This window comes from Scophthalmus maximus, chromosome 1, assembly GCF_022379125.1.
Source record: "Scophthalmus maximus strain ysfricsl-2021 chromosome 1, ASM2237912v1, whole genome shotgun sequence".
Lineage (NCBI taxonomy): Eukaryota > Metazoa > Chordata > Actinopteri > Pleuronectiformes > Scophthalmidae > Scophthalmus > Scophthalmus maximus.
This window is the reverse complement of record NC_061515.1, coordinates 10,573,152-10,593,921: the sequence shown is the minus strand read 5'-3', so window position 1 is coordinate 10,593,921 and position 20,770 is coordinate 10,573,152. Positions and strand designations below refer to the sequence as shown.

General features: G+C 44.6%; 2 protein-coding genes across 5 annotated transcripts in view; one reads left to right on the top strand and one right to left on the bottom strand.

The window, feature by feature from the left end:
- Positions 1-15,165, top strand: part of creb5b (cAMP responsive element binding protein 5b) — a 45,296-nt gene extending 30,131 nt beyond the window's left edge. For all 4 annotated transcript variants that reach the window (XM_035628943.2, XM_035628961.2, XM_035628952.2 and 1 more), the window contains 4 exons: positions 8,543-8,869; positions 10,179-10,406; positions 11,024-11,132; positions 12,212-15,165. In XM_035628943.2, coding sequence (XP_035484836.1) covers positions 8,543-8,869; positions 10,179-10,406; positions 11,024-11,132; positions 12,212-12,366 — 819 coding nt within the window. In that variant the 3' untranslated portion in view covers positions 12,367-15,165. The remainder of the gene's footprint in view (positions 1-8,542; positions 8,870-10,178; positions 10,407-11,023; positions 11,133-12,211) is intronic.
- A 717-nt stretch (positions 15,166-15,882) lies between these two features.
- Positions 15,883-20,759, bottom strand: cpvl (carboxypeptidase vitellogenic like). The gene is made up of 13 exons (XM_035628973.2): positions 20,600-20,759; positions 20,213-20,394; positions 19,568-19,689; positions 18,578-18,692; positions 18,410-18,468; positions 18,195-18,274; positions 18,020-18,086; positions 17,622-17,744; positions 17,363-17,494; positions 17,129-17,227; positions 16,870-17,043; positions 16,489-16,671; positions 15,883-16,403 (listed from the first exon to the last, which is right to left on the bottom strand). The coding sequence occupies exons 1-13, from the start codon at positions 20,602-20,604 to the stop codon at positions 16,305-16,307; spliced, it is 1,440 nt and encodes a 479-aa protein (XP_035484866.1). The 5' UTR covers positions 20,605-20,759; the 3' UTR covers positions 15,883-16,304.
- Between the last annotated feature and the right edge of the window lie 11 nt (positions 20,760-20,770).

Genomic DNA, 20,770 nt, shown 5'->3' with positions numbered 1-20,770 from the left:
TGTGGGATAGTTGACCCTCGCAGTGTGGAGGAAACATTGCAGAGTGGAGGCCAAGTTCCACAGCACGCCGGCCAAAGCATTACGTCACTGCTCAGAACCAGTTCTCCACAGGACCTCACAAACAGTGTCACACACACACACACACACACACACACGCACACACACAAACGCACAGGCACAGTTTCAGATAGTAAGAAAGCTACAAACACACGTACCTTCACTTGCAGTCAGAGTGGTATTTTAAAAGGTGTTACAAATGAGACATAAACTCAGACAGAGCACACACATGCATACATGGAGATTCACACACGGATGTTTAAACACACAAGTGAATATGTGCCCTGTATTTGCCTCTGAAAACCTTCCTCTCAGATGGTTTGATACATTTGTTTGTACGATGAAAGACGTTCACTATAGTGTTTTTTTTAATCTTTAACAAGGAAAGCCCATACAGTCACTTATCAAGCTGGTTCTAAATAACATCCACTTGTGCCAAGCACGGGACACGACTCAGCTCATGCCAGTTGAACGCTTTTCAAATTGCTGCACTTCGATATTGTTTTTGTGTCTCCTTTAAATGAGCTCCAGGCTTTCCGCACATCCCACCGCTAATTTCGGACAGAGGGGCCTTGAAACAGTTTGGTTTTGGTGCACAAAAATGTGTTATTTATTATCTCCCAATATCTATTGTTTACATTGTTACTAAGGACAATAAATTTGTCACTAAGCATCGGGCTAGGTGCTGAGTTCTTTATGAGGTAAACAATACTATATGTTCCTTCATTGCAGCTCTCTTGGCTGTGGAGCTGGCACTGGATGGGTGGATGACATAATTCCTGGCATGCTCTAAATGTGCTCCTTTTTACTTGAGAAGGGGAAAAAAACAGAGCGTCTCTTAAAGAAACATTTCATTGGGCACAGGAGGGCCAATAATCAAAGTGTTGCTCGCACACTAATGTAGCTTTTGTACATTTCATTTACACAACCCTTGCTGCTTTTTATATTACTCCAATTAAAGAATTGCAACAGGCCGTTGGGTCAATAGGTTTTAAGATCATGTTTGGCCCTCAACAGTGGACAAGTCAAAAATGAGCGTTACATATGTACAGTATTCCTGTTCAGAGACGCCAAGTAAAGAAAAGCCGTGAAGCAGCCGCAGATGTGTCGGTTTTCAACTCTGCTACACGGTGATTGATTGAGCGATTAGCTCAGTATTAAGTCATTTGTAAGCAGTTAAGCCATTAGCGTACGTGGTAACCCTGTTACGTGTTCCATTCAGTTTCTTCCACTGTAGTAGGGGAGCACCTCTGGCTAAACCGCCTTTTGTGAGGAGGAGCAGCAGCGCACACAATAGGAAGTCTGACTCCAGGTTTTGTGAGCAACATCTGTATGAATGGTGGCATTGTCAGGGTATGATGTCATTGGAGAGAGACGGTGAGCTAAGAGCACAGCTGAATCTGCGCGCTGCACTGAGCCCTTGAATACTGTATGTGCATAGTGTATGTTTGTGTGCATGCTCATGGCTGTGTATGCAAATGGCTCACCGTCAGTGCATTGGCACCATCTCTGGCAATCATTGTTCTGAGAGTCAAAACACATCTGTGGACTAACTGGACTAAAGCAAACCACAACGTGTGTGATACAGATCCGCTATGTACATATGCATAGTTCAGTAGATAAACTTGTGGATGTGATATAAACACCAGTCAGCAAGAGACACTGGACACACGGCGAGATACGCTGAGCCATAAAGTTGCGTAAAGGGAAGGTTAAATCTGTGTGACAGATGCAAAGACAGTTTGTCGATGATAAACACATGTTGTTTCTCTCTATTGCCATGAAGGCAAGTGTTTTGAGCTGAGTGAAGTGCAGCACCGAGGTGCTGCAGGATCAATGTGTGCCTGCCTGTTTATCAGTGTTGGACACAGACCAACGAGGGGCCCCCTCTCCCACTGCTGCCATGGTGTTGCCATTGCCAAAGTGTTAAGTTTGTGAATAATGTAGAGTAAGTCAAAACTAAATGGAGATGGATTTCGTTTGACAGGTTTCATCAACACTATTCACTGTCGTTTATTTGTTGCCGTAATGAACAATGTGTGTTCAACCACAATTGTCCAATATGTATGTTTTCATGTTTTTATAGCTCATCTTTATCCGTATGTCTGCAGCTTGAGCTCCAAACATATCAGTTTCCAATCGTGAAGTTGAATGAAACCACCTCTTAAACAGTGACAACAAAAACTGAACATCATAAACCTGCATGAAGGCGGATTTATTGCGAGGCTGTTGTGTTGGACTGCATTAGTTTTATCTCGGTGTACCTAACTGGCAACCGAGTGTATTGCAGAACACAATCAGCGAGATAGTTGCAAATTCATATTAAAGTGTCAGCCTTGCAGGAGATAAAGAATGCAACATAATTTATGAGATTTCTTTTCTTTTTCTAATTTGTTAAGTAGCTACTTACTACATGTTGACCCATTCAGATAAACATCTAGCACAGTTATTCTATGTAAGTGCATCAATCAGAAATGCTATATACTGTAAGTGACAGGCAGAAATGCATATGAAACACACACATATATCAAAAACGTCAACAAAGAGTGAGTTCTCCCTTAATTCGATTAAACCAAAGCTGCTTGAGCATTATATGTCACAAATAAGGCAAAAAAAACTTATATAGCTGAAATTCAAAGTTGTCATTTTAAGTCTGATAAACAGTAGAGTGAGGTATTTGAAGGACTGTGTGGTACATTGATATTTAAGTAGTTCTGTGTGTATGTGTGTGTGTGTGTGTGTGTGTGTGTGTGTGTGTGTATGTGTAAGCTTGAGCCTGTGTGTGTCGTGGGGTTGCGGACAAGGGTTGCAGTTGCGGTGGCGCAGAGCGTCGCATCTGTTTGTCTTTGGATGACTGCGTGTTGTTTTAGCAGTGCTGATGGGAGGTGTATGTGAAGAGCATTTGGTCATGGTTCAGGGCCCGTGAATGGGACGGGGCTCCGGCAGAGCCAGGCTTGGGTCAACCAGCTGCCATCACTACACGAGCCAGACTGGACGGATGCAGCCACTATTAGACCCCCGGGAGACCTGGAGCGAGATACTCGCTGCACTCCAAAGCAACCAGTCAAACTCTGCAGAGGTGTTTGGAAAAAAGTCTGTTGAATCGGAGAGAGTCAGTCTGATACATTTCAGTTAGCATTGATATCTCATCTCTGTTTTCTGCTTCAATGGGAGAATGGATTGCATCTCAGTCGTTTGAACATGTTGGATGGGTGTCTAACAATGTGTGATCCTAATCCAAATGTTAACAGAAATATCTCAAATATTGTTGATACAAGAAATGTAAAAATGTATTATCATGGAACAAGGTCTGAATGAAAAATCAAAACATAAACAGGAAAACTGGTTGATATCTACACATAAACAGGGATGTTTTGAGTATTTTTTCATCATACACAATATGTTGTATTAATCATCTTTAAAATTGTGTTATATTCAAGTCTTCACATTTCCAGTCACTTTCATCAACGCAATAACATATAATTTGCCTCTTACTTTTGATTCCACAAATGAAGACGCACGTTAGTATTTGTTATTGATTTCACGCTTTGTCTGTCTGTCTCAATCTGAGAAGTCCTCTGTGTTCAGCACTGTGGCAGTGGCTGTAGTGATAACCACTGAGGCTGCACCAGAGCAGGACTTTACAAGAAAGGGAACAGTGGGGATATCCAGACTGGAGTCAGAGGCCCATCCATTAACTTGACGGGGTGGAGAAGCCTGCCAAGAGTATGAGCGCATGCTTTGGAGCATGCTCATTGGTGGGCGTGTGTCTTGCTGCGCCCATGCCGCCATGGTTCCTCCGTGCACCACCAGAGCGTCTGGCCCTGGCAGAACAGCCAGTCTATGTGCATCTCCCCGTCTGTGTCTGGAACCACAGGGAGGAGGCTCCGTGAGACCCGGCTCTGATCAGCTTGGACCGGAGCTCGAAAGAGAGAGAGAGAGAGGGCGACATTACAGCGCGGTGCTCCCATCAGACTGTCTGTCTGCCTCGCTGTTCCCTGAGGAAATCAGTTTAACAGTCCCCAGCACTTGGCAAGCAGAAGGAGAGGGGGTGGAGGAACAGGATAGAGGTGTGTGTGTGTGAGAGAGAGAGAGAGAGAGAGAGAGAGAGAGAGAGAGAGAGAGAGAGAGAGAGAGAGAGAGAGAGAGAGAGAGAGAGAGAGAGGGGTGTGGGGGGTTACTGCCTCTCTGGGCGAGTGGGAATCTAATAAAATTGAACTAATGGGGGTGTGGAGTTTTAGGGGACAGAGAGTGGGGTTTGCAGGCAGGCACTGGTGGGTAGTGGAGATGGGGAGGATGGAATTAGATCCACTGAGTTCTTGGCAAAGCAACAGAGTCAAACTCCTGCTTTCATCTGCAGATGTTGAACCCATGTCGGGTTTGGAGTTTTTAGTTGGGGGACGTAGACCCACAAAACGCACTGCCAGGAAAGTTACAGGCATAATATACTATATTATGCAATTAGAAATACGGTCCACTCACACATGATCAGTGAACATGCGGCTGTGTTGTTACAGTGTGAACAAAAGGCTGACAGGGACAGACAGAAGCACTAATGTTTCCTTTGTGGACGCTTTAATGTGAAGCAGAAGATGTCCATTGGAAACTGTGATCTTTTTGCACTTAATCTGTGACTCCACAGACGGGTTAAATCTTTCAAACCTGCTGTAAGGCGCCAGAGGGACACAGGTCCCCTGATAGAGCACTGCTCCACTTTTAAGGGGAATAAAAGTGCTCACCCTGACCTCACTGGGTTTGATTTACCCATCCTGAGGCGGGCGTGGTCTCTTCCTTTTGTACCTGCTCCGTGCTCTTGCTTTCTCCTCCCAGGGTTAATAGACATGAAGTCATATGGCGAGGAGAAACCTGAGTGTGTTCGCAGGATTTGCCCCGAGCACTCACACGGGACATCACTCAAAGTCCCCCGTGTCAGCGAGGAAGTGGCCATTAATAAATATCATTAATGGGTGATTACCTGGTATCCCTGAAACCACATAAATGAGTGAGGCCTAAAAAAATAAAATAAAAGAGTGGGAGTGGATAGGTCATGGGGCAAAGGTCTGAGAGGAGATAGTTCCCCTCTGGACAAAATATGACCAAAGCAGGGAGGGTGTTTTAACAATGGAAAATCAATAGCTCTACTACTTTTAGTACACTGACAGAATGCATGAAAAGTGGTGTCAAATGCATTACAGATATATAGGCTGCACGTTAATAGATTTACCCTCGAATAGGCTGCACACGTCTCTTCGGTGTCATTGACTACTCAACCTCTTGGTGTGTATTTGCTGTGGGTTTGTTTTCTTCCAATTTCGACAACGGCACAGATCAACAGTGGTGGTACAGGCTGTGTGCCATCCCGTCTCCGAGCGCCCTGCCGAACTGCCAAAGGCCAACACCTGCGCTGCTTTAATGACTGTTTTCAGCGGTGGCCGTGTTGCTGCAGGAGAAATGTATATGTATGTGTGTGTGTTATTAGGGTAAAATGCACATGGTGGTTAAGTCCGTGTGCTCAGCACAGTCTGGGAAAATACAACCATGTGTTTTAGAGTCATTAGGAGGCTGATGAAGGTGTTTGGGAATCACAGCCTGCTCATCATCACTTTGCTAACGTCCCCGAGTTGCGTCACTGTGGTTCTGGATACAAAGACTTAAGTTTTGGCCGAGCTGGGTTTAGCTGAGCTGCGTCTCTTCTCCAGATGGAGCAGCAGTAGCAGGGACTTGTGCAGAGAGCTTCAGGAATACACTTACATCACGGTAATGTGCTGTAACTTATTCTTTACACTCTTGATATAATACCTGATACTTATTCAAGTAGTTGCATTCTCTTGCTGCATGTTCTTTTATCTCTTGGATCTGTTTGTTAAGTTTGATTTTTTTTTTTTAATTGCTGCTGATATTCTGTCTTGGTTCGACAATTGAAATATCAACTTGTTTGCACGCATGAGCGTGATCTTAACTCTGTGGTTTTTGGCAGTCCTCTAATCGTTCATGGTCCTTTTCTTTTGTCTTTTGTCTTTTGTCTGGGGTTTTTTCCGCCGCTATCCTGTTAGAAACAAATCACTAAGGCTTGTGTCGAGGCCCCTCGGCTCTTTGACCTGCCTCTGTACTCTGACACTCTCGGGCCTCTTCGGATGCCGGCTAATTCAATTAATAAACAGATAGCCCCTGCGCGGCCAGCTGGACGTCTGTCCGAGACACTGATAAATGAGCACACGCTGTCTTGGGCTGATGGTGTGTGGGGAGGAGACACTAGAAGCCATCTTATCTCCCCCACCCCTGCTCTCTGCGAGTGTCTCTCTCTCCGTCTCACTGCCACACTTCACCTTCCTTTGCCCTCTCCGTCCTTCTCCCCCGGTGCCTGGTTGTCAGGAATTCAGGCGGCACCAGCCGCCCCCAGATGAGCATCTTAACCACACACAGACAACTTTACTAGGGTCACAAAAACAGAGTAGAGAACAGAGGCCGACAGCAGGTTTCCCCTGGCTTGTGTTCATTCAAGCGATCGCAGCAGATTGTCAAACTCTGATTGGTTTTTCTCTTTAACGAGAGGGGTGGGCCTCACCTCTCTGCTGCTGACTGACAAGCTGAAAGCTAAAGCGAAGGTGTGCAGTGAGGGCTGTCAGACTCAGATCTCATCCCGTGATAGACGGAATATGTCCTTGTCAACGTGTAAGCTCATTTCAATTAATTTGATCTTTTAGTTGAGTGTCAGTTAGCTGTGTATTTCTGCATTTCTTCTTTGTGTTCTGTGTATTTTTTTTTTAAAACTCATCGAATGTACAGAATGGTAATGAAAATTGTTGACAGTGAATTTGTTGCGCTAAGTTCGAGACTTCTCTCTGCTGCTTGTTCCACTCAGGAAGTGTCAGTGTAACGGCGATGCTGTGGACAGCTGCAGGCCTGAGGCCGCCCGCTGTGTGTTAGTGTTGACCCTGTGGTATTTTAACTCCTGTCTCACTGGTCACAGAGAGGAAGGGCCGCGGCCCCTGAGAGTCGAGCTGCCGATGAGGCCGTGGTGAAGGCAGTTAGCAGGGAGTGGGTTCGAACAGATGGGGGAAAAACAGTTTTCAGAGAGCAAATTTTTGAAATAACTTTCATAACATTGGACAACATACGAAACCAAAATCATGGGGCTCCAGTTTAATGCAGTGATGTGTCACTATGTCAGGCATCTGTTGGTATGACAAGCAGAAACTGTACTCAGCCAGAACAGGCTCGACAAGGTCATGATTTCTCCGTGCCGGTTTCATGTGCCTTTCTCTGAGTACGGAAAATCAAGTAAAGTATGTCATTTGTAAATACAAACTAGTAGAGTATGCTCTTCTTTTCTTTCTTTTTTTGAAGTCCCACTTCTAAAATGATTTATTTGACTGTCTCTCCTCTGCTGGTAAAAAGCTTTCCACTCCATGGACAGTGTGAGAGAGGAGGAGTGAAGAGCTGATGTTGTGCTTGTGTGCTAGCGTTGTGATCCAGACCAGCTGGATGCCATTCCCTGTGGGAATCATGAATGTAAAGGTTGTTAAAAGATATGGAGCCTTGGACACAGCGTGGACTTACTGACAGCAGCTGGGAGAAGGGGGAAGGGAGCAGAGCGGAGCAGAGGAAAGCGAGCACTGAGAAAGAGAATAGAAAACTTTGTGGAATTCACAACAGTAGCCTTGAAAAGAATGCTTTGTTTTCAGTTTTCGCTGCTAACTTTTGGTGAGGAGTGGATGAATTAACAAGATGAACAGTCTCAGCACTCTCTCAACCTGTTATTCCTTTAAAATGTAAATACGTTGGTTTTTTTTTGTTGTTGTTGTATTTTGTCTAGGTTTGTGTGGAACAAATACAGCCCGAAGACATATTTTGGCACTTGTATGTTTGGGTTATGATTTTCTTCTGGGTCTCGCAGCTGTTTTCATGTGATGCCCAGAAAAACAGACTCTTGAGAAGAGGTGCATTCGGTAAACACGGAGAGCACAAGTGCACCTTTGGTGCGCCTCTCTCTGGTCTCACTCCCAGGCCGCTCCGAGACATCGGGTCAGTCTGGGCTAAGTAGACCACACGGTTAAAGCAACAAACCTCCTGCTGGGTCAACAGTGAGGGAGTAGTCTGAGGCTCACACCTCACCAGGGAGCTCATCTCATACTGTACAAGACACACACACGCACACGCACACGCACACGCACACAGCAGCAGAGAGAGGCTATTAGGAATATGAAGAGGAGGGACTGGTAGGACGGCAATCATAGAAGGTAAAGAGGGAGAATGACAGGATTGAAGGAGAGACAGAGGACAGTCTAAGTGTCTTTGATTTGTTCTCCTGACATATGGATTTATGGCGCTATTCATCATCTCATAGTCAGCACATAAACCCACTCTGTAACTATTGATCATCAGCACACTGATAGATGAGAGCACATACAAACTTGAAAAAAAAAAAAAACAGGCTCATATTAATCGTCATGTGTGGTGTCCATTTTTTTTTTTTTCAACCCAGAGGCTGAAGGCTGCACTTTCACACCACCCTGGTGCCATCGCCAACGGAAACATGAACTCCATGGGCCACATGATGGAGATGATGTCATCGCGGCAGGATCAAAGCGCCCACCATCACATGCACTCGCACCCGCACCAGCACCTGCAGGCTCCTCCCCCCCACGCGTACCAGCACCACGGCCATCACCACCACAACCAGGGCCACGGCCAGGGTGGACACCACCACCCGCAGGCTCACAACCCCCATCACAACTCCCACAATCCCCACCTCCATCCCGGCCACCCACACCAGACCTCACCGCATCCTCCAATGCACTCTGCCTCACAGGTGAGTACATTCCTAGGAGAGCAGAAGCTTTTAGATGGCCCAAAGGCAAAGCCACAAATTCAGTTACACATTAACTACTCGACACAGTAAAACCTCTCATAAAGCTAGAAGCCACTGTATATGTACCATGAGTGAAGCAAGCAGGCTTTAGTCATCCCTTTGCACAGTTTAGAAGCAAGCTATTAATGATTTAGTATAGAAGTAGAGCTGTAATGATCATAGTAAGTCAGTAGACACACACTTTTTCTCTTGCTGCAGCCACAATGCCAAGTAGTTTCCTGGCAACCATGTTAAAGGTAAGTATTTCCTTTGAGATTGGTCAGCAACAGGTCAGTGTCAGACGCCCGCCGTGCAGGGAGGGGGTCATGTAGAGGCCATAAAAATGCTATTGTAAAAGATGTTCAGCAGTGTCTTTTGGAAAATAATGCTCCACACCCTGCTCCATTGCCACGCTGCCGTTATGCCGCCACAGCATGCTCCAGGTGCAGACGACATATTTTATAAATGCTGGTCCTGACGGCGAACAGACAACCTTGGCTAATAGTCCTGGAACAAATCTTAGCTGTGAATATTTTTGTTTTCCGTTTAATTGAGTTTGAAAGTATTGCTCACCGCAATAAAAAATAATATGATGTGAGACGCTTTGTCCCTGCATTGTCTGACGCCCTCTGCAGTGACAAGCATTTTGAGTGAAGGAGAGTCCGACATCCAGAAATGCAAATCACTTCATGGTCCAAATGTACCATTAAGACATTAAAACAACACTCTGTGTATACACACACTTGCCATTAGAGCAGCTTGTATTTTCCATGGTTCTCATAAAAATGGTAATGACCTGAAGACTGAAAACACTTGACCTTGCCAAGGATATGTCAAGATCTGTCAGTGCATGTACAGTTTTAGAAACAGGCCTTTTGACTGTGTCTGGTGGTGTTTTTCTGAGTGGAAGTGGGCGTTGGGAAACTGCCGCCTGACACCTATTTAACAAGGTGGGCACGCTGGTGAATCAGCCCAGTCACTCACTTACTCAGTCACTCCTGACGCCCAAAGCCCGGCTCAAAGAGCATGTGGCACCAACAGATGTTGTTTTTGGGGAAGTTGCCAGACGTGGAATAGATGCAGGAGGTAATGTATAGATGCTTGTTTAGAGGCAGGGGGCTTTGAGGTCAGTGGAGTGGTGACAGCAGACAGGTGACTGGCTGTTTCACAGGTGTGTCTGAATGCTTACATGTCTGTTTGGATGCTGGCCGACAGACTCGGTCTCATCAAAGAGCTCAGGCGATGCCAACACTCTTCCTCGACGTTTCAGATGTCACCTGCGACCCAGCAGATGCAGCCCACGCAGACGCTGCAGTCTCCACCCCCCAGCGGCGGGCGGCGCAGGCGGGTAGTGGACGAGGATCCGGACGAACGTCGGCGGAAGTTTCTCGAGCGAAACAGGGCGGCGGCAACGAGATGCCGACAGAAGAGAAAAGTGTGGGTGATGTCGTTAGAGAAGAAAGCAGAAGAGCTCACTCAGACCAACATGCAGCTTCAGGTACAAAACTAAACAAAATCTGTGCACAGTACCCACACATCTGTCGGCATGTGTTTATGACTCGGCTCCTCAATTTGAGCTTTATGATATTATCCTGTTTTGTACCAAAGATAATGATGCAAAGTTTGACTCCTATAAGTCTGATCACAAGGTCAATATATCATGACTTTTAGTCAAGTGTGGGTTAAGCTCCAAGGACACTGGGTGCTACAATTCCCATAGTGCAAGTGAATACTCCAAAGTTGTAACAAACCTTTCAGTTAAAATTTGGAAGTCTTAAGCCCAGTACAAGATTTATAATAACCCTGCTGAACGCACACACACACACACACACACACAAATATTCAATAACCACTTGACGTTTGAGGGTCATGGGGGAGCTGGTGTCAATCCCAGCTGACATTGGGCGAGAGGCAGGGTTCACCCTGGACAGGTCGGCAGTCTGTCACAGACATATATAGTATATGTATGTTAAATATATGGCGAATACACTGGTAGATATTGCTACACGGACAATAGTATTATCAAATAATCAAAGATAATAGCGTAGCCTGCTTCAGGTGTGGATTCCCAGAATGAAAGATTCTAAATGACTCCATGTTTTCCCTGCATTTCAGAATGAAGTGACCATGCTGAAGAGCGAGGTGACCCAACTCAAGCAGCTTCTCCTCACACACAAGGACTGTCCCATCACCACTATGCAGAAAGATTCCCAAGGTTACCTCAGTGAGTAACTCCAACATGAACACAAACACAAACACACACACACACACACACACACACACACACACACACACACACACACATGCACACACATTGACCAGAGAATGCACCTTCATCTGTGTGCCTTAGTCCTTTAGTGCAGAGAGCGCTGCTGTGGAAATGCTCCATAATGGTTTTGCCAGAGTAAAGGTATAAACTCCACAGACCAAAAGCTTGATGGACACACAGCAACTGCCAAAACTCTTTGCTCCTACGCGCTGGTATCCAGCTCCCACGCTCGCTGCAGGACTCTTCCTTTCACATATGGGTGTTGCACACTGTGGTAGCCGGCCTGGGCTGGGAGTTGGTAGTCTGAATCCCATATGAGGCCTGTTTTTCCATCTGACGGCACCTCAGCGCGCAGAGGCCGCCGAGACACAACGTGACAAAGACGTCACAGGGCTACACGTTGGCATCCAAACTCTCATGGATGTCCCAGGATCTTAGACTGGACTGGGCCTCAGCCGTGCATGACATCAGAGCCCCACCCTTTGATACGGATACCAGTGACATTTCCATGTAATTAGGATAAGGCGCCTCCCTGTGTGGCTTTAGCACAGGAAAATAAGTCTCACATCCCCTTTGGCTGAATGGCTCTTTTATACAGCAGGGAGCCAACTCCCAGGCCGGGCTGGGAGAGACTTTCACTGATGGGTCGAGCTTGTGTACAGATGTCACCTTTAGTGTGTACAAGCGTGCGTGTCCTAGCGTGTTTTTACGGAGATGAGTGATTCACTTTCCTTTTTTTGTGTTATCCATTTATGGCCCATTTTGGGGATGAGACAGTTGAGAAGCCAGGTGTGAATTTAGTGTGTCATTTGTCTGAGATTTATCTATTTCTGTAAATAAAGCTGTCTTTTTGCTCTAACAAAATTTGGTCTGTGTTTCGTTTGGTCATTTTTATTATCACATTTATATTTGGATCCCTGTGTACTCTTGGAGGGTCATAGCATAGACACAAACACACACACACACACACACACACACACACACACACACACACACACACTCCATCCTCAGTGACGTCTCTGATGTCTCCTCAGGTCCAGAGAGCAGTCCGGCGGGGAGTCCAGCGCCAGCGTGCTCGCAGCAGCAGGTCATTCAGCACAACACCATCACCACCTCCACCACGACTGTAGGGGGCAGCGGTGTGCACGGGCAAGCCAACCACCGCACAGACATTAACCCCATCCACTAGGGACCAGAGAGACAATAAGCCCCCGGCTGTAGCCCCAAACTTCCTCCCTTGCTCCCCTGTTTTACGAGGGTCACCAGCTGCACATGCTGCCCCCCCCCCATCAAGAAAAACCTCAAAAGGCCTGTGAGGCTGTTCTTTATACAGTAGCTACAGTATGTATTTTTATAGACCAACCCTATTAACGCATAAATGTTTTATGGTTTGTTGCCTCTTCTTTGATCTGCCTTTTTTGTACTTAGCAGAAAGGGAGTTTTGCTAATCTCATGCAGCATTTTAGTGACATTTTTCCGTGTAATGGTACAAAATGGACCACGGTGGTCGTGGAGCCAGAGGAAAAGACTGTTGTACTGTCATCTCTCTTAAGAAGAGCTTACATCTCTGTATGCCCAATGGACTGATTACTGAGTCAAATCCAGACGTAGACAGTGTGCTGAGTGGACGTAGCATGTTTAATCGTACAGAGGACTCTGAACAAGCGAGTGGGATGTTGCTGCCTTTGAGTCGTCTCCTGAAACCAAGTCAAACTGTCGCCATGATGTCTTGAATTCAGGAATATGCAAAGCAGGTGTCACGATCCTTCTCTTTTTTCTAGAAATGTATATGACTGTTAACCTTTTCCTTTGAGGTAGTCTCACAGAGCGTCATGATGTATAGCATGACAGTGACAGTATACCGTACGATCAAATAGAAGCAATACATTTGTATTGATCTGGAGTATCAATCCTCTTCTCTACTGTATGTCCACATTGTGACCAGCGTGGCCAAGCCACTCCGGTCCCGAAGACATACGGTGCCGTTACAGCTACAGAACTGTACACTGTGATACCAGTGAGGCAGCTTGGGAGTTGGAACACACTCTTCCTCTCTCCAGGACCAACTGAAGCTTTAATTATTGAGGCCTCTTTATTTTTTTGTGTGTGTCTATGTGCATCGGGATCCACATTTTGGATTCAAAATTCCAAATGAACGTAACTTTTGATTGCGTACTTCTGCATAGTTTTGAGCGTGCATGTGAATTGTGTATAGTATGTGTTTGTGTTTTTGGCTTCTCTCCCTGCAGAACAAAGTTCAGCAGGTTTGCGTAAAGACCAAGAAACAAAAGAGTGAGAAAGATTAAACCATGGTTTTTATTTTATTTTTGAACTGGTATCCCACACCGGCAGCGTTTAAGAGTTTCTAAAAGGGAGTGTAGTTTATGCCTCTGCTTTCCAAAATGTCACAATGTGCCTGAAGTTTTCTTCAAATCTTTTGTTGGCTTCCTATAGACAACAGAACCTATTTTGATCACCATATAACTTTCATCACTTTTCTTCAGTACAATCAAGGCATTGATCACTATTTACCCTGTTTTTGGCTTTGTCATAGTTGCCTGCTGCATGCTACTGCAGAGCAAAACCAGCTGACCAAAAGGAAAAAAATAACCCATGTTCCGTTTGACCTGTGACCTCTCCCCCTCTCTCTCAGGCCTCAGTATTTCCGATTGGCATTTGCATGTACGGACGATGATACTTGCTTGACCTTTTTTTTTTTTCTATCTTCCTGCTCGCCTTGAAACTAAATGCCTTCTCATGTTGACCACAACTTCTCTCTCGTTCCTCCTCCCCATGACCAGGAATGTCAATTCACTAGCATGATGACCATAATGCACTGTGTTTTACAGTAGGATGGATGAAATACATCACCATAGAGCTGTCTATGCACTTTGTCCTCTGTCAAGCCAGAGGGTAGAATAGCCATAATGAGGTCCGAGTAATTCTCAGCGATGCCCTCTTGTCACACACCAGCGAGGAACGTAACTGTGTTTGGCTTTATGGAGAAACTGTGCCTGGCATACATCATATGTCTATAGATAAAAAAGAAGAAGGGAACCTATAGCTTGCTTTGTAGGATGAGGCTCAGTTTTGGACACTGTACCTTTTTAGTTTTTGCGCCATTTTTATTAAGGAAAGAAAAAAATCCAACTCAAGTTTTGTCAAAGATGAAGGATGTGAATAGAGGATGATCTCTTTCTCTCATAATGGGTCACATTCAAGCATTCACACTAAGCCTGTCGAGTATGTGTGGATGAGAGAGAGACATTCTCTTCTAAAAGGTGCTTTGTTGTACCAAACCCTTTGAACGAACCCTCGTTTTTATTTTTTAATATTTACCATATATTAATTATTAGACCATTCCAAATTAACCTCTTGCATGTGAAAATATGGTAATGACCATAAAAATACCTTCAACTGGAATCATTTGAAAAGATTGTGTCATGTTGGAGTTTGATTTGTGTCTCTGCTTTTTTTTTTTTTAAACAGTGGATCCGGGTTCAGAAAAAGACATTTGTTACTGTAAAGACAGATGGAAGTGCAGCGTGAGGGCATCAGTGTGGATTTGTGTGCAAGGTGGCGAACAGTGACCACACATTAATTATGTTTTAACTGTATTATTTTAAATCCAGAACTATAAATATTGTACATAATGTCATTTATTTCTGTAATCCTGTACATGTAATGCAACCACCTTTCTTTTTGAAGGGAGTAAATGTGTGGTACATGTTTGTAAATTACGGTTTCCATAGCACTTGTTGACTTTCTGTTGTATGTCAAGGCTCTTTTCAGCGCTAACATAAATTGTTTATATGTAATGAAATGATGAATTCATTCTTACCTGCATAACTTTGTACATTTTTTTGTGTGTGTGTGTCTGTAATGACATTGTCTCCATTTTTGTTTTGTTTTGCATTTGTACAGATGTGAAAGTTATCACTGCAGTTACATTACGGTATGAAAAATAAAGCACTTGTTCTGTAACATACAACCGACTGAGGTGATTTTATGTCACAACCAACTGATCTAGAAATCCGTCCCCACGCAGCAAACACAGCGACTCCAGTGTTGATAACCGGGTGGTGTAAAAATTGAGCCTGGAGACGTGAAGGATCAAAATAATGTTCAAAACTGAACGATCAACAGCCTTTTCCGGTACTTTTCCTTGAGACATAAGTGCTCATTAAATGGTTAGATGCTTTAAAGGTTTAGAATGCTCATTAATTATTGAACTGTCTAGACAGCTCGATAGTTGCCTGATGAAATAACATGGCAGTTAACTCCAGCAACACAAACATCTGTGACATTCTGTCATAATGTCAGATCATCACACAAAACCCTGTCAATTAAAGTTTGACAAAGTTTAAAGCTGTAACAATGAACTGAAAACACACACACAAGTTATGTACTGATGTTTAGACGTGTGATGATGATGCAACATGCAAAATTAAAATTGCCCCTCAGACTTTCCTCATAGATATTAATTCATTTGATATTGTTTTTAGGACACTTAAGTCCAGATGACCAGAGATCTAATGGTATTAACTTCTTTTTTCTTTTTTTTTTTAAAAAGTGAATTCATTTTGCCACTGTTATTATTTTTGGGGGGCACAGTGGCCCCTGGTGGACATTTTTAGACAGTACCTGCAGAAGTCAGTGGAAAAAAAAGTTGCATGACTGCAAAATTAACTTCAGTTCAGTCATCTCGAAAAAAAAACACTTTATTTCAAGTAAATTTTTCTTGACATTTCATCTTCAAGCCTGCACCGACTGATAGCAACATTTTCCCCAAAACAATCCCAATAAACATAAAATGATTTCTATAGGATTCAGGCCTGATAGTCTGACTGAGCTGCCATCTTAGTTTTCATCAAATTTTCAGTATTTGATTCAAATTCTGAAATGTGAGCAGCGATTCAGATGACTTATTTAGTTAGCCGTGCATTACAGGGCAGTCCTCTGATGCAATGCAAAATGCAAAATTAAATCAACCGCAACAATTCGTAGATAATCTGCAAACGTGCTGATTTACATTGAATTTGACTATCAACAGTCTTTCGAATCAACAGTCACCGACCTAGAATGTGCTCTTGAAGGTGGAGGTGCTTTGATCAACAATGCAATGTTTTAAATCCATCCCCGTGTCGAAAGGAATCTGTCAATCATGTCAAAGGACCTCGCTGGTTGGTCGTAAGGCAGAATGTGTCCCCCTCCTCGGATGATGACCTGGAGTGACAAGAGAATATTTTTCAAAACACACGTGTGGAAAAAAATGTTCACATGGTGCGGACGGTGGAGAATATCTACTCACCTGGTAAAACTCACGCACTTGTCTTACATAACCTGCCACCTCCGTGTCAGAGGGCTGGACCTTCCAGTGGTAGCGCGGGGCTGTTTTGTACTCGGCAGCCCCGGTCCAGTTAACTGTGGGCAGGAACCTCTCGGTTATCGGAGCAGCTACAATGACGTCCAGCTGACCGCTGTAGATCAAGACCTGGAAATGAGGAAAGAGGGTTGAAGAGGGACACACTACGGCACACAAGTCACAAGATACGGGATATGGCTATTTTGGCCAAACAGGCAAAGGTCCTAACATTTCATCATGCTGCCACAATGACTTGAATCTTGATCTCAAACATGACGCCATTGAGCATTACAGACGAACCACGGTGGACATTTCTCCATCCCTCACCCTGTAGTTGTCCATCAGCACCCCCAGCCACGGTTTGACGCTCTTCATGACGTCCTGCAGCAGGTGTTTCTCCACCTCCGAGCCGTCGTGGAACGTCAGGTTCCCCACGTGGATGGCACGTCGCACCGCTGGCAGCGTCACAAACTGGGAGAAGTACTCCTGGTCTTCGGGCTCCTGTGGGCGCAACGATTTACAATGAATGTTGGGAAAGTTAAGACAAGTCCTCGCTCTGAGACGCAAACACTGTCGACCCAGGTACCTGACATGTCATGTAGTTGTAGTAGTTAGTGCAGCCTGTAGCATTTTGGAAGAAGGAGGGATATGGGTCCACGTCCCCGTTCAGCAAGCGATCGAAGAGCTAAAGACAGAAACGTCACAACAAGATTCTTGAATTTTATTCTGCCTGTTTCAGAAACCTATCTTGAAAAATGGCACATATGATGAATAAAGATCATAGAGAGTATCAGCTTGTATTTTGAGAAGCAGCTCTAACCTGAAAGGCCTCCACCCACTTCTGCTGCTGGATGAGCTCCACCCCAATGTCAGTCTGCTGGACAACATACTGCTTCTGTTGTTCATCGATCATGCCCGTTTGGTACAAGAACTCACCATAACCACCGAGCATCTGACACAGGAGAAGTAGAAATTAGATACTTTTTTAAGGGGGCAAGCAACACAAAGTAACTAGTACAATGTGGACACCTGGGAAATCCATGAGGATTAAGGATGACGGCACAACGTCAGATACACACCATCTCTGGATCGCAGAGCCCGTCACCTATCGCCATCCCCTTAAAGTTGATTTTCACCTTGGCAGTGGGGTTGTTTTTATGGATGTAGTAAGAAATGGCAGGAACGTATTTCCCTGCATATGACTGGGCAAAGGAGGCAGAGAAAGGTTAACGAGATGTTTTTAACTGTTGTCAGTAGCTGTTAAGACAAAAAAAGTTTGAAAAGTCTTTCTTAGTCTATATGGCACTAGCATATGAGAATAAGAAATAAGAAACTGGGCATATATAGGCATCATGCATGACACAAACTTCCTCAAATGTGCATAAATCTGGAAACTGAGTAATATTGCTCCTAAAGTTTAAAAAGCCACTTGTATTATGTTACTCCTTACTCGCAAACCTCCAAATAGAAACATTACCTCTCCAGTTGCATAGAACTCATTGGACTGATACTCTGGAAAGATCTGGAAGAACTGTGTCAGAGCGCTTGTAAGGAGGAGACAGAGACAGTCGAAGGGTCAGTTACCAGTGAAAACAGTCGACTTAAGTGACAAAATGAACCACGTCCGAGCTGGATGGTTGTTGTTGTTTCACCTGTACAGATCTCTGCCGACGTCATCCTGATTCTGAGCAAAACCTTTGTCGTCATCAGTGAAGCTGAAACCAGTTCCAACCTGAACAAATAAAAATAAAACAAACACTCCACTTTGAGACCTTTCAGCAAATATTCTCTCTCGAATGAAAGATGTGATCCATGTAATTACTTTCTGCCTTTTACTTTTGTCAGGGGATAAAGAAGGAAAACATACTGGATTGTCAATGTACAGGACTGAATATCTGGCCGACCAGGCGTAGTCCCTCAAACCAACTGCAAGAGACGGAAAACACACAGGTCAGAAACGCTCACACACCGATTATTACGATGAATCTGGACTTAACGTCAACGTGTGCGGCTGTAGGACCAAGTCAGTTCTTACCCGTCAGGTTCTTGTAAACCACGTATGGTCCGTGCTCCACAAAAAGGCCGAACATGGAGGTGCCACCGGGTCCGCCTTGCAGCCAGAGCAGGACAGGGGCTTTTTCTTGACTTGGCTGTCAGACAAGTGAGTGTAGAGAATTAGGTTGAGATCTCAGCTCCACCTTGTGGTGACTTTAGTTTAACAACAATGTAAAAAAAAAACTGAGTTGAACCACTTTAATAGACCCCGTTATTTCTAAACCTTCTAACCTGTGATAGTAATACAGATTTAAATGGGGGTCCGGTTTGGGTTTATCAGACTGTAGAGATGTGGCAAATGAAGTAAAATGGTAAACGATCGTCTTTTTTCACCTTATAGTTGATTGCTAATATTGGATTTTTAAATTTGAAACAAAGGATTTTATTAGTTTTAAGATAATGTGAAAATAACAAAAGGTTTGCTCTGTTAGTTTCGCATTTCACAAAAAAAGAAGGTGTTAATACGAGGGTGATGTGTGTGGTGGAAATGAAATAAAGCTGAACTCAGATTTTATTTGGAGGGTTAAAGGTGAGGAAAAAAAAATCAAAGCATTAACTCTGATGTAATGCTCATCTCAAATGCACGCAGCAAGGTTTGTGTCACGGAGATGCCACTTTACTATACTACACAGAAATTTGAAATACAGATACTGGACGGATTTACAGCTTTATGAAAAAAAAAAAGTCAAGATCATATTTACTCTTCCTGTTAGACCTTGGTTGAAAACATTCAACAATAAAACACAGACTGCATCCATCTGCTGCAGGTGACTTATCTACCCACGGTGTGATTTCTTATCACATGACGCGTGAGGGTGCACAGTGAAAAAAAATACAGTATGTACAATAAAAGCGTACTGCAGACAAAACAAGAAATTTCTCTCCCCACACACTTGCTGTGATCATGTGACTGTGTGATATGGAGAAAACGCCCCTGTTGTCTAAAGCAGAAGTCAGAGCCTTACTGTACCATAAGAGCAGGGAAGAACCAAAAGTAGAGGTTGCTGTTGTATTGCTTGTTGACGGTGAGGTAACCAGCGTGGCTTTTGACGTTGGCACCGGGCAGATCTCCCACCTCACTCAGTTTCCTGGCTGGAGAAAGCAAGATGTCAACACATGAGCATTCAGGAAACACGCACGCGCGCGCGCGCACGCGCACACGCACGCACACACAATGCATGCGTCTGATCACTGTTAGCATAGAGCAGTGAGCCATGCTGGCTGCAGTATAGGGCTGCAACTAACAACTGTTTTCATAAACGATTAATCTGTCCATTATTTTCTCGATTAATCGATTAGTTGTTTGGTCCATGAAACAAATTGTGAAAAATGTTGATGTGTTCCCCAAACCTCAACATGATATTTTGTTTTGTCCACACACCAAAGATATTTAAATTACTGTCATAGAGGAGCAAAGAAACCGGAACATATTCAAATTTAAAAGCTGAAATCAGAGCCATTCTTTTTACTTTTTTCTGTCATAACAACAACCTAAAATGATTAATCGATTATCAAAATAGTTGGCGATTAATTAAGTAGTCGATTACTTATCGATGAATCGATGAACTGTTGCAGCTCTCCTGCAGTATTACGCAGCATTGGTGTTCTCCTATACCTTCATCGATGGCCCCCTTCTCCAGGTACGGGGTGAGGAAGAGGGGCGAGCCGGGGTCCGCGCCGCGCAGGCCGCTGACGCGGTGAGATTTCCGGCAGAAGAATGCCGAGCAGCCCCGGGAGTGCGCGGAGTCCAGACAGAGCCACAGAAACAGGACACCCACACTCTCCCTCAGCAGCAGCCTGCCAACATTTACATCAGACATCAGAGGACACAGGCCCGGGCACGGCGAGGAGGCGGTGTGTGTGTGTGTGTGTGTGTGTGTGTACACACCGCGAGTTACTCGGATTTCAAAACAGTGTGACCACAGTGACACCTCGCGTCTGACTGCGGGCGACGGGAGTTTAAAAACACATGTAAATAAACATTTGAATGTGTTAAACTCACCTCATGTTCAGTGTCGGGCTGTTTGGGACAAGCTGCTCCACTGCTGCAGGCCGACTGACTCAAAGAGTGTGGTTCCGCTCGGGTGAGACACATGACCAGCGCCGGAGTCGATCACGTGACATCCCGGGATCACGTCACGTGGTTGTCCTTTGTTTTGTTTTTGGAGCGAAA